At 60.1% G+C, this 13,383-nt stretch overlaps 1 protein-coding gene across 1 annotated transcript; it reads left to right on the plus strand.

The window, feature by feature from the left end:
- Positions 1 to 665: 665 nt before the first annotated feature.
- Positions 666 to 12,930, plus strand: NBL1 (NBL1, DAN family BMP antagonist). The gene is made up of 5 exons (XM_058551933.1): positions 666 to 722; positions 1,329 to 1,846; positions 9,681 to 9,875; positions 9,994 to 10,105; positions 11,466 to 12,930. The coding sequence occupies exons 1-5, from the start codon at positions 666 to 668 to the stop codon at positions 11,727 to 11,729; spliced, it is 1,146 nt and encodes a 381-aa protein (XP_058407916.1). The 3' UTR covers positions 11,730 to 12,930.
- Positions 12,931 to 13,383: the final 453 nt, after the last annotated feature.

Consider the following 13,383-nt stretch of genomic DNA (forward strand, 5'->3'; position numbering starts at 1 on the left):
GTGAGGCTAGGCCCTGTGGGACATGGTCGTCCAACAGACAGTAGCTGACATCACCTTTTACCGTGTGACTTTAGGCCAGTTACTTAAGCTCTCTCTAGGTCTTGGTTTTTTCACTTATAAAATGGGAAGAACAATACTTCTTATCTCATAGATTTATTGTGCAGGTGGAAAGTGCTTAGAATGGCACCAGGCATATAGTGAGGTGCTCAGTATGTGTGAGTTATTATGATCGTTATGATAGTTATCATCATGGAAACACTTATCTATGGGGGATAATAATCACTTCATTCAGCAGATATACCGTACCCCTTGTCTGGCCCCACCGTAAGCACTGGGGATGCCGAAATAAACAGGTGACGCCTGCCCTCAAGGAGCTCATGGTCGAGTGGAGGACAGAGATGTACACAACAAGAGGGAAATTAGTGTTAACAGTGGTCACACTGGAGGAGGGAGAAGTTGACGCTACCTGAGGGTCTTGGGAAGGCTTTCCAATCTGGTGCTTGAAGAATGCCTTTATGGGGAAAGGAAGGAGGGGAAGGGAACCCCAGGCAGAGGGAACAGCATAAGCAAGTGCTAGGAGGATGGAGATGCATGCTGGGCTTGGAGAGTGCACACAGGTGGAGCACACCATGGAGTTATCAGCAGGCCACTAGGAACCACCCAGGATGCTCAACAACCTCCTGACATCAGATGAGCTGCACCCATCTGGGAGCTTCCAGCCAGTTTGGGGTAAGATACATGGACACGGACGACTATGATAGAAAACAAAATCTCCAAGTCCCACGATTGAGTCCTGGGCTGCTACTTTCCAGGAGTCAAGCTATTTTCTCACTCCACTGGGCACCCAGAACAGAGAGGACACGACTGCCATCTACCCACGTGCCCAAGTGCAGACTGATTAGTGGGTGCCCCCCAGCTGAGGCTGGACGCTGGGCCGGGAGCTCAGCTCTGCCCAGGAGCCAGAGAAGTGAGTCTATTATCTGGCGCTCTCGTTCCGAATAGTCCTTCCTGGGGATCTCAGACCCTTCTCTGGATGCTTAAGCCAAGTGTCTGAGCCGAGGGGAGGATGGGCGGAGGGCGAGCGACATAGGGTACCCAGAGCACACACCTGACCGGGTCGCATGCCCGGGAGCGGATAGGTTGGGCGCTCCCCAGGACCGCGGAGGGAGGACAGTCTCCTGAGTCTCCTGGTGTCGAGACTCGGTGGACTGGAGCGCCACACCCTCGGAGCAAGTCTGCAATGCCCGGTTCCCACAAAAAGGCACACCTCCATCTTTGTTACCCCGAGGCCTGGCACGGCCTGACGGCCCAGTCTCGGAAAAAGTTAGGCGGAGAGAAGTCGGAGCGTAGAGAAACCCGGCGGAGGGCGCTTTGGAAAGAGTGGGGGCGCCAGCTGCCCCGCCGCGCCGTCGGTCCGCGCCGAAGCCTGGCCCGAGGCTCACGGGCGGGCGGGCGGGCGGGTGGCGAGAAGGGGCCGGGGCTCCGGGCGGCCGAGGCGCCCCCTCCTGCGCGCCCGGAGGGAGCGGCCGTGCGCGCCCGCCCGCCCTTTCTCTTTCGCGTCCCTCCCTCCGCTGCCCCCGCCCTCGCTCCCTATTTGGAGCGGAGACACCCCTGACGTCGGAGCCGCTCGGCTCGCCGCTCCCCCGCACCGCGCGCCCGCCCGGGGCCGCAGACGGCGCGCAGCGCAGCCCAGCCGAGCCTCGCGGGGCCGCCGCCAGCCCTGCCGGCCGCCTCCCCGAGCCTCCCGCGGGCGCCGGGCCTCTCCCCGCCGCGGCCCGCAGACAGCTCCGCAGGAACCGGCGGGCGCGCCGCGCTCCCCGCCGCCGCCGCCGCCGCCGCGCGCGCGGTAAGTCCCACCCGGGCCGGCACGCGGGCGCCCAGCTTCCAGAGGCTTCGGCCGCAAGGGCCGCGCCCCCGGCCGCGAGCTTCGCCCTCCGGCGCGTCCGGCGGCCCCGGGCACGGTGCGGAGGCGCCGCCGCCGAGCCCGGGAGCCCAGGGGGCCGGGCGGGTGCCTCGGGGCGCCGGGGCTGGGGACGTGGGCGCGGCACAGGGTGGCTAGGGGCACCGCTGCGCCCTGAGCCCGTCCCCAGACTGGCCTGGGGTTTCCATTTCTTGGTAGGAGTTTCCGCGGCCAAGAGAGAAAGGGAGGGAGATGCGTGGCCGAGGAAAGCCGGGCGGGTCGAGGGCGGGTCGGGCCGCGCGGGCGCCGGGGCTGCGCGTCCCCCGCCTCTGCCCGGGCCTCTCCGCGCTGCGCCGCGAGCCTCTGCACTCCTGTCCGTTTCTGCCTCCTTTTTGTCTCTCTGCCTGCCTCTGTCTGCCTCTGTCTCTCCGTCTCTGCCCCTGTTTCTCTGCCTCCTCGGGTCCTTTTCTTTCTGTTTCTCCCCTCCTGCCTCCGTTTTCAGCTTCCCTGGGTTTGTCTCTGCCTTTATGTTTTCTCTCCGTCTCTCCGTTCTGCCCCTCTGTGGGAGTCTCTCTGCATCTCCCTGATCCCCCACCCTCAAATCCAGACAATCCTGCAGTGTCGGAGGCACGGGCCCCCGGTGGGGTTCATGAATAGTTTCCTAGACCGGGTAAAGAAGCGAAACCCTCCCCCCGCCTTCCGCCTGCCCCCGGGGCCTGGCCTGGGTCATCCCCCTGGAATTGAGTCTGGGGCAGGGGGAGCCAGCCTTTCCGGGGGCTCAGTTTTCTCAAGAATTCCACCCCCGCAAGGCGGCCTGGACAACAGGGCCGTACTGCCGGCCACCTGCCCGCCCCGCTCCCTGGGCGGGGCGATTCTGATCTTTTACAAGCCGCAGTAAAGGGGGCAGCTGCCTCTCTTGGCGAGGCCGGGGGCTTGGTGGGCATCAGGGAAGAAGGGCACATTTTCAGGCTTTCTGAGGCCCTCGGCCAGCTGGAGGACACCAGCCTGTAACTACGGGAACCCCAGGAAAACAGAGGTCAGGGCTCCAGGCCAAAGGCTGGGCGCTGGCCGGCCATGGGGGTGGGGAAGCAATTTGTCAACAAGAAGCCCCTCGCCCTTTGTTACTGTGGAAACTACCAGCCTCCTGAAACTCCCCCAGATGCTGGGGCTGCTTGGGTGTGGTTTGCCTTTAGTTGGGGCCAAAGAAAATGCAAGGCTGCAGCATTTCCTTGGTGACCCCCTCCCTTCACCCTTCACCCCTGCAAGCTGGCCCTCTTTCTCTTGGGCCTGTGTGCTGGAGGGGTGGCGGGGGAAGTAGTGCTCTGCATTAGCCGCGAATATAGCCTCGATCTTGAAAAGTGAAATTTCAGACTGAGTTTAGCCCCTTCCCCCCACCCCCAACCTCAGGGGTCTGAGGCTGCGGGAGTGGGCAGGGATGCTGGTGAGTTCTGCAGTGGGACTTCTGCTGAGCAGATGTGTAGGCCAGCCTGCAGCAGCTCATTAGCATAGACTTGTTTTGGAGACAGCTTTTGGTCTGCGGGCAGGAGGGCGGTGGCTTGGGTTGGGGGCTGTAGCCAGGAACGTGGAGCTGCCTGGCAGAGGCCTTTGGGGCATGGGCTTGGCCCTGTGAGTCCGCACCCTGGGCAGTTGGTTCATGCTCTGCCAGCGCTGACGGAAGGAAGGAAGCCACCCTGTGGTGAGACTGGGGTCATGGAATCACGGCGGCCTTAAGCCACAGGCTGGTGCCAGCCTCCCCTTGAGGGAATCTGCTAAAATGGACATTCCCAGGCCACGCTCCCCATTACAGGGGGCAAACGTGAGGCCAAGGGAGGTGAAGCAAGTGGTCGGTGGCTGGGTCTGTAACCATTCGACTGTCCTGCCTGCAGGCACACAGAGTCAGTGGGTGAGCCTGGGCCTGAACTCGTCCTTGGACCCCAGAGCGGGCCCAGGAAGCCCTGCTGAGCTGACAGGGCTGGGGTCTGACACTGCCTTGTCCCCTTCCAGGGCAACCTTTTCAGTTGCACCCCTCAAGGAGGTCCCTGCACTCATTCCAAGACCTGTAGCCATTGCCCCACCCTTGCTGATCCCCAGGCCGAGGGCTGCAGCCACCAATGCCACACCCTCTGCACCCGGCCTGCGCAGCCTGGCAGCCAGGCGGAGCCTGTTTTCTCCAAGTTGGATTCCAAAGTGGGTTGGTCTTTCCAGGACCCTGTCCCTTCAGTCAGTGGCTGAGGATTTGAGTCTGAGTGGGCTCTTCCTCTTGACTCCCACCCTGGCAGGCGAGTGTTGAGCAGCACTCAACAGTTTATAAAACCCTTTCCCAGCCATCATCTCATTTGCTTGCATTTCCTCTCAGGTTTACCCTAAATCCAGTTGCATCCGGGCAGATGCAACCCTGGATATAGATCTCAGGACCCACCCAGGATCTGGGGGGGAGTGTAGGAGGCAGAAGGGCGTGGGCAGAGTTGTGGGAGGACGAGTGGCGCTAATGGTGACGTCTATGAGGGCTTGTCCCTTGACAAGCGCCCTCTCCAGAGGCTTCCAGGCACCCTTCAGTTTACTTCTCATAGCTGCCCTGTGAGGTGGGTATTACTGCTGTCCCCATATGGCAGATGAGGAAATTGAGGCACAGAAAGGTTAAAGTGGCTGAGCTGGGATTTGAACCCAGGTCTGTCAGTCAGTTGTGGAGAATGGAGGAGACCCAGACCCTGCCCTTTGCGTGCGTATGTGTGTGTATGTGTGTGTGTGTGTGTGTGTGTGAGAGAGAGAGAGAGAGAGAGAGAAGGGAGGCTGGGGGTGTACCTGGCCTTAAGCAACCCTGAATATTCAGATTTACCCAAAAGAGGAAGTAGGGAGCAATTGTTCACTTGTTATACAAAATTGAGTCTTTGCTGTAGGAAGGGTTGCACAGTGGGTGGTGTGGGCCTGACGTCTCCCTTGAAATCGAGGCCCCTCTGGTGAATAGAAGACCTGATTCCAGGCACTAGAATCCAGGCAGTGGGGTGGGTGGCCCCTGGCAGTAGTGCTGTTATGCGGGACCCTTCTCTGAGGAGTTGGGGGGCCATAGCTCCCGACCTGGCTGGGCCTCAGAATCCTGTGGGAGCCCCTACAGATGCCTGAGTCACATCCCAGACCTGTGGGGTCAGAACATCCAGGGCTGGGGCCTGGGCATCTGAGTTTTTGGTGCATCCCAGGGAAGGTGCTAGGTTCTGGCAGGTGTGGAAAAGTAGAGGACCCCAAAGGCCGGACCCTGAAGCCTGCGTTCTTGCTGCCCCACTCCCTCCCCTTCCCGAGGCAGGTCTCCTGTGTTTGTTCTCTGCCCTCTTCCCTGATGTGGGAGACACGGGGGCCCTTCCTTGACCTCCGTCTCAGTTTCTATGGTGCTGGAATGGGTCAGTCAGTGTGCCCCTGGGACTTCCTTTCTCTGTTTTCGGCAGCCTCAGAGTGTGTCAGGTGCTTGCCCGAGGCCTCTGAGGATGTGGAGGGGGTGGATTTGGGAGTGGACGGTGGGGTGGTAAGAAGCCCCCCACCTTGGGCTGAGGACGGTCTCGTAGAAGCCTCGCCACGACTCTGAGGAAGGGCAGCCTCGTACCCGTCCTGAGGCTCTGAGGACAGGGTCTGCCATGGCCATATGCTCATCTGCAGGGGCCTTGGCAGGGGGATTTGCACTCTGCGCCAAGGGGCTCCCAAGCTTCCAACCCAGGCGGTGGCTGCGCATCGAGCGCTCACAGGGGTGAGATGCACAGCCTGCCCCAGGTCTCATGCCCACTCCGGGCCATCCCCGGATTCCCCGGACACCTTCTCTTCCTCCCTTTCTTGCTCTCTCCTCTGTGGACCATCTGCAGAGGTAGCTGGTTGTTACCCTGCTACTGTCCAGTTCAAATCTCGGTTCTGTTTACTAACGTGTAAGCTCGAATAAATCTCAACCTCTCTGTGCCTCAGTTTCTTCATCTGTAAAATGGGGGACATAAACCTATCTCACTAGGTTATTGTAAGGACTGAATAAATGAATGTATGTGAAGCCCTTAGAATAGTGCATAGTCCCCAGATAGAACCAGCTCTTGTGACTTCGAGGCAGGGGGAGGGTGCGCTGGGCTGATGGCAATAGATCCCCTGCTCACGCAGGTCCCTCAGCCAGGAGCTCCCTTCCTCTCCCCACCATTGGGAACTGATTGTAATCCTGTCTTAAATCCAGAATGAGGAATCTCTACCCTCTGCCCCTTACAGCTGTCTCTGAGCAACTGCTTCCTCTTACCCACCTCCCTCAACCTCCCCCTCGAGGCTCTGAGCTCCTGGTGGGGCGTAGAGTCTGGGACCCCAGCTCCCCTGTCCTCACCCTCGCCTCCCTCTCCGCCCTCCTGGAAGGTGCTCAGTACACAAGCGTTGAACCGCATGACCCGGGGCAAGGGCATTGCTCGGCCTGGCTCGCTGGGGGCAGGTGGATCCCCCTTCCCACCCTGGCATTGTGGGAGTCCCATGACTTGCTGTGTGACCTTCAGGGCGGAGAGGAAGGGATGAGAATCTGTGGGCGAGGCTCTGAGTCTCAAGAAGGAAGGTCTGACTGCTGTGTAAAAGAACTTAGCTGAGTTGCTCCTTGGAAAAACAAAAAAGCATAAACCAACAAAAAATAAAACCTGCTAGCAAAGCGCCCACCGCAGTGTGAAGGGAGGGCAGCCGGGCTTCTTGGGGGCTGGGTGTGAGGGCAGGAGGGCGGTGGGTGTGTCCTGATGGCAGACGTGTGTGGAGGGACTAGCCTGGCGTCCTCCTACCTCCTGCTCGGGTGTTCAGCTTGGGCTCTGAGGCCTGCCCAGCCTTTCCCATGATCCCCCGGGGGGAGAACTGGCCTGAGCTGGCCGTCTGCTGGGTGCTGGCTGCTTTCATTGCATCCTCCCGGTCATTCTCCAAGGACAGTGCCATGCTCCCCGTTTCAGGGTTGAGGTAGGTAGGTGTGGAGAGGTGACTTTATTTCCGGAAGTCACGCAGCTCCTGGGTGGGAGGGCTGGGACTTGAACGTAGGGGACTCCAGGGGCCATCTTCTGCTGGGAGCTGGGCAGTCTGCTGGAGCTCAGGGCCGCCGGCCTGGGGGAGCTGAGTGTGGCCCCACCCTCTCCTCTGAGGTCCTGGCCGGCCGGGCCTGGCGAGTGGGGTTACAGCGCCCCCTCGGGGGGCACAGCTGGCCCTTAGGATTAACTCTCTGCTGTGTACTAGCAAGGGGGGAAGACAAGGAGGGAGGCCTTCTGCCTCGGTTTGTCTCATTTCTCCTCAGCTTCTGTCACAACATGACCCTAATAATGAGGCCCCATCCTCCGGGCCAGCGACTCCCCTAAAAAACTCACTGTTATCCCATCTCCCAGTGACCCTGGTTATTAACCTCAACCCCAGTGTCAGCTCGGCTCCCCCTTAGCTGGGTCCTGGTCCATCGCCTCAATTCTAGCCTCTCCTGATTCCAGCTCCGCATCAGACCCGGTGCTCCTCTCCAGGCTGCTCTCGTTACAATCCCAGTCCCAGTCTCAAGTCCTAAGGAGACCTGAACATCACGGCCTGCCCTAGTCACCTCCCTGGCCCACCTGCCCTGACCTTCTGCGGAACGGTGGTGGGGTCAGGTATAGGACAAAAGTCCTCTGGCCTCTCGGAGCTCTCTAGGAGGCCAGTCCAGCCTGGGGAGGGCCCAGGGAACTCTGGCCCCGGGGGGGCCTACGGGGCCTCTTCTGGTGTGCTGTGGTCAGACCCTGACTCAGAGGCCGATTCCCTTGGGCTGAGGAAGCCTCCAGGATGCTAAGCTTGTTGAAAAATTAGTTAGGTTGCCAGTTAGGAAGAAGTCCATTCTATTTTGTTAGGATGTGGTTGTACTGAAAACATGGGCTTTGCTGTCAATATTGTGAGCAAGACCGGAAATGTGTGGGTGAGAGCCTGGGTCGTGACAGACTCACTTGGGGTGGGCAGGCCATCTGGCCTTGCCTCCTACTGCCCTGCCTGCTTCACCCCTCCCTGCTGGGCTGGGAGCAGGGATCATGCAGGCATTGGGATCCAGGGAGATGGGACACGGTTCTCTGTTTCCAGAGACCTCCTGCAGGGAGAAGGGGCGGGAGCTGAGGGGACCCGTGGACGGAGAGAGCAGAGGGCTGTGGAGGTGCTCACAGCCCTGCAGGCTGGCCTGGGCCCTCCCCGCAAGCCCAGCTGAGCCTGCCCACCTCAGAACCAGCAAGACCCCCCCAACCTCTCCCCCTCCCCAGACACTTCACAAGGTACTTACAGAAGGTGGGCTGAGGGTAGGATTGTTCTGAATGGGATGCCCACCTCCAAGTCTAGTGCTGGGCGGCTGGGGGACCCGTGGGACAGCCCCTGGCCTCTCTCCCGATTCAGCCCCACCCAGGCCCCTCTGGGAACTGTCCCAAGACGCAGAATCCCAGACTGACTGAACTGGACCAGGTCAGCGTGTGTGGACTCCTGACTCCCAGGCCAGCGCCCTTTCCCCGGTGTCCTGTCCCCAAAGGACCCTCGTGTGGGCATTGCCCTCATTTCCGAATCTCTCCAGAGCCTTCCTCCTCCACGGTTTTTGAGGGGGGTGGTGGGCAAAACCTACAGAAGGTGGGAGACAACATTGGGAGAGCCCCCTCTGAGCAGAGTCCTTCTGACGCTCACTCTGCCCTGCAGCACCACCTTCTGGCAAATTCTGGTATTGCCTTAATATCTTGTTCCAGCCAGTTTGCAGAAGGTCAGGCGCTTGGCTTGGCTTGTTTCTTGCTTGACTCTGGTTAGGATGGAGCTGGTGATAATGACGTGTGTGTAGACTCAGGGCTCGACGCTCTGAGGGGGCATCCAAAAAATAAATACAGTCTAGTTTGGGGTTAGTTTTTTTGCCTGAGGTCCAGCCAGCCAAGGTGGCACAAGAATTGACAGTGACATGAAGATGGAGGTTAGCTTCCTGAATCAGAAAGCCGACAGCCGTGGCAGCATGTCTGGGAGACGTCTGGGTGGCCAGGCCCTCTGGGGCAGGCACTGGGGGGCCTTGTTCTGTGTTCCCCGGAGGATCCACGACATCAGAGTGAGAAGGGAGCTAGTAATCGGTCAACACTCAGCATGTCCTTGGAAACTGAGTGTTGTCTTCAGGAATTGTAGCCGTCCTTGGCCATCCACAGTGTTACCATCCCTGTCTTTTTAGGTGAGGACACTGAGGCACAGAGATAAAAAGTCACTTGCTCAAAGCTACATAGTAAGTTATAGAAATAACTAACACACACGGAGTGTTTATTACGTGCTAGCCTCTCTGCTGAGAACTTTTCATGTAATATTTAATCTTCGTGATACCCATCTGATGCACATACTGTTAGCAGCCCGTTGTTGAGGTTCATAAAGGAGAAATGGGGCTGGCCCGGTGGCGCAGCGGTTAAGTGTGCGCGCTCCACTGCGGCGGCCCGGGGTTTGCAGGTTCGGATCCCAGGAGCACACCGATGCACCGCTTATCAAGCTGTGCTGTGGCGGCATCCCATATAAAGTAAAGGAAGATGGGCACGGATGTTAGCCCAGGGCCGGTCTTCCTCAGCAAAAAGAGGAGGATTGGCAACAGATGTTAGCTCTGGGAAAATCTTCCTCACAAAAAAATAAATAAATAAAAACATAAAGGAGAAGTAACTTGTCCAAGGTTGTGCTAGGCTCGTAAGTGGTGGAGCCGGGATTTGAACCCAGGCCGTCAGGTGTCGGAGTCCATGCTTGTAACACTGCCGTCCCCCGCCGCCCAGCCTCCCGGGCCCTGCTGGCCTCACGTGCAGTCTGTGCTCAGTTCTAGGGCTCTACAGGCCGCGGGCACGATGCTTTGGGTCCTGGTGGGGGCTGTCCTCCCCACCATGCTGCTGGCCGCCCCCCCGCCCATCAACAAGCTGGCCCTGTTCCCAGACAAGAGCGCCTGGTGCGAGGCAAAGAACATCACCCAGATCGTGGGCCACAGCGGCTGTGAGGCCAAGTCCATCCAGAACAGGTGGGAGCCGGGCGGGGTGGGGGAGGGAGACAGGCGCCTGGGAGGGAGGAGGAGGACAGGGCTGCCCATCCCTGCCTCCGCCGCAGTGACCCGGGCGCGGTGGCCTCTCCCCCCGCAGGGCGTGCCTGGGACAGTGCTTCAGCTACAGCGTCCCCAACACCTTCCCGCAGTCTACAGAGTCCCTGGTGCACTGTGACTCGTGCATGCCAGCCCAGTCCATGTGGGAGATCGTGAGTACCGCTGCCCGCCCTGCCCGGCCTTCGCCACCGTGCTTCGGAAGGCCCCACTGCATTCAGGCTCCAAGGCTTGTGCTGGGGAGACAGACAGGGTCCTTGCCGTGTGATGGCTCATGAGTCTGACCCCAGCATGTACAGGACAAGGGATCTCTCTGAAGGTCCATTCTGCTGTCAGTCACATGCTGAAATCCTTTTAGTGGCTTCCCATTGTTATAGGATGAGACCAAAATCTTGGCCGTGCCCTGCCAGACCCAATGTGGTCTGGCTCACCAATTTTTCTAGCTCCATCTTGCCTCTCTCACCTTTGCTAGCTTGACCCTTGACACCAACTCTTCTACTTTCAGTCTCTCCTACCTAGTCTACTTGCCACCACCACAGGGCCTTTGCACATGCTCTTGTCCCTGTTTGGAATACCTTTCTCCTCCTCCTCACCTAGTTAACTTTGTTCATTCTTCTGCTCTTGGCTCAAGCAGCATTTTCTCAGGGCCTCTTTCCCGACCCCGTGAGCACTGTGTGCCTCTGCTTTGAGCATCCATCACATTTACAGTTTTCCATCTGCATTTGGGTAATTTTGACAAGTCTGTTTCCCCCAGTAGACTCTGAGTTCCTTGAAGGACTATGCCTGCCCTTGTGTCCCCAGAGCTGGCCTGGAGTAGGTGCTCTGTGGAAGGAAGGAGGGAAAGAGAAGCAAGGAAGGGCAACTAGAAGTGTGACAACAGGGGAAGAGCAGGATGCCAAGGGGGCTTGCCCAGGGTGAACCTCAGCTGGGCAGGGGGTTGGGAGGGGCTTTGAGGAAGTGATGTGTGGGCTCAGATCCAGAGGTTGAGTTGAAGTTAACTGGGCAAAGTTTGGGGCATTTTGTAGGGGATGGGTTGGGCGAGGACCTTCCAGGCAGAGGGAACAGCATGTGCAAAGTCTCAGGCAGATCAGGTAGCACAGAGTTGGCGGGAGCACAAGGTGAGGGGTGGAGGGGTCCGCCGGGGCAGCCTGAAGGTCCTGGCCTTAGTAAGGAGTCAGGACTCTTCTCCAAGTGCAGTGGGGAGCATCGAGGGGAATTTTAGGCAGGGCCAGGCCATGTTGGATTTTTCCCCCAGGGTGCCCTCCGGCGGCCGTGAGGGAATGGATGGGAAGGTGGCGGGACTGTAAGGAGACAAGTCGAGTGGCTCCTGCAGGGGCTCAACTCCCCGTCCCCCTCCCCCGATGGGCCCTCGGAGCTAACTGGGGTGTCACAGGTGGGCCCAGGATTCTGGGGTCTCTGGGACTCTTGGTCCTGTGGGGAGTGTTACCCTGGGGGCCCCCCTGCTTTGCCGCAGGGCTTGGCAACGTCTCTCCCCTTCTCTCCTGCCCCACCCAGGTGACCTTGGAGTGCCCTGGCCACGAGGACGTGCCCCGGGTGGACAAGCTGGTGGAGAAGATCTTGCACTGCAGCTGCCAGGCGTGCGGCAAGGAGCCCAGTCACGAGGGGCTGAGCGTCTACGTGCAGGGCGAGGATGCGCCGGGCCCCCAGCCTGGCGCCCACCCCCACCTCCACCCTCACCCCCACCCCGGCGGGCAGACCCCTGAGCCCGAGGACCCCCCCGGGGCCCCCCATGCCGAGGAAGAGGGGGCTGAGGACTGAGGCCCCGGCTCATCCTCCCCTCTCATCCCCTGTGGCATGTGGGGTCTCGCCCTCCTGGGGGGGAGTGGGGGAGAGGCTGAAGCCCCCCTCTGGCACTGGATGGACTTGGATTCAGACTTGGACTTGGAATGCTTTCCAGTTGCCATGGAGGTCTGAAGGGAGGGGCTGGAGCGAGCTGCACAATTTAATATATTCAGGGGGGGAGGAAGCAGACGACTTCAGGCTTCTTTTTCCAAGGGGGATTCTCCTCCTTTCTGCCTCCTGGAGATGTGCCCTGGGGAGGGGGAGGAGGCTGGCTAAGCTGCTGAGGGGGGGGTCAGGCCATCCAAGATGGCGGGAGCCAGGCTAAGGCCCACACAGCCCTGGCGGGGCGGGGCCCCTGGGGGTGCAGGTGGTGGCGCTGGGGCCCTGAGCTGAGGGTGGGCACTAGGCCAGCGGCAGCCCTGAGGGAGGGGCTGGGTCCCGGCCAGGAAGACATTAGCAGAAGCAGGAAACTTGGGCCCCACAGGCTTCCCCAGAGGCCTCCCATCCCCAGGGCAGCTTCTCCCCAGTGGCGCTGAAGTGGCCCTCTCTAGATGGCGTGGTTGGGAGTCAGGCCTGGGCAGGACCCTGCTGACTCATGGCCCTGGAGCTGGGAGCCAGGCTCTCTGGGCCTTTCTGGCATCCTTCGCTTTCCAGGGGGTGGAGGGAGGCAAGGGAGGAACCTTCCTGGGCCAGGGGGAGGGGATGACTCCCCAGACCATCACTGAAGAAGAGTAACTGTCTCCCGCTCCATCTCTGAGCTCTTAGTGCCTCCCACTGCCCCCGAAGTTCTGGGCCCCTCAGAAAGCTGATGGAGCCAGCCCTACCCTCCTGGGGAGCTCTTTCTAGATATCTGACAGTGGGGAGGTTCCAAGACCCAGAGGTTCCAAGGAGGGACCTGGGTGGGATGGACTCGGGAGGAGCAGGGGCTAGAGCTGAGGCCTCTCTCCAGCTGCCCAGTCCCACCCCCACCCCCTCCCAGCTGCACTTTAACCCTAGAGGGGGCGCGGGGACCAGGGGGAGGGCAGGGCAGGCGGGCAGTACCCAGAACTGCCCGCCAGCCCCCTGCCTGGGGTGCCAGCCCCCACGGCAGTTGTGACAAGAGCTTCTGGAGCTTGTGACCAGTAGATTGTCTCCCTGACGGACCCGAGTTTTCTCATGAATAAATTCGTTCAATGCCTGTGTCCTCTTCTTCACTGGCCGGCTCTGCTGGCCCGGGGTTCCCCGAGGGGCCCGGCAGCGAGGCCCAGGGGGAGGGGGTGAGGCTGCCCTGTGCGCCCTGTGAGCCCTGAGCAGCCCCTCCCTGCCCCCTAGTGGCCCTCCCACTTTCCTGCCGTGTGCACGCTGGCTCCTACCTCTTGGGTGCCCATTTCTGGCCTTGGTTGCCTCCAGAACTGGGCCTTTCTGACTTTGACCTTGTCCCTTGGGCTTGACGCATGCCGTCTCTTTCTCACCCTCAGTGTGAGCCAGCATCAGCCCTTCCCTGGACCCCCACCTGGCCTGGCCCGGGACAGGGGAAATGGACAAACCAGTGGTTACACATTAATACACAGGGTGGGTGCTGTGCTGAGGACTTGACATACATTAACTCGTAATCCGCACCGCTGCGCTGTGATGCTGATACTGCTCTCGT

This window comes from Diceros bicornis, chromosome 13, assembly GCF_020826845.1.
Source record: "Diceros bicornis minor isolate mBicDic1 chromosome 13, mDicBic1.mat.cur, whole genome shotgun sequence".
In the NCBI taxonomy this organism is placed as follows: domain Eukaryota; kingdom Metazoa; phylum Chordata; class Mammalia; order Perissodactyla; family Rhinocerotidae; genus Diceros; species Diceros bicornis.

Coding starts and splice junctions, on each gene's coding strand:
- NBL1 (XM_058551933.1), top strand. CDS start 666: ATGCTCAACAACCTCCTGACATCAGATGAGCTGCACCCATCTGGGAGC. Junction 723..1,328: donor CATCTGGGAGCTTCCAGCCA/GTTTGGGGTAAG, acceptor GGAAAAAGTTAG/GCGGAGAGAAGTCGGAGCGT. Junction 9,876..9,993: donor GCCAAGTCCATCCAGAACAG/GTGGGAGCCGGG, acceptor CTCCCCCCGCAG/GGCGTGCCTGGGACAGTGCT.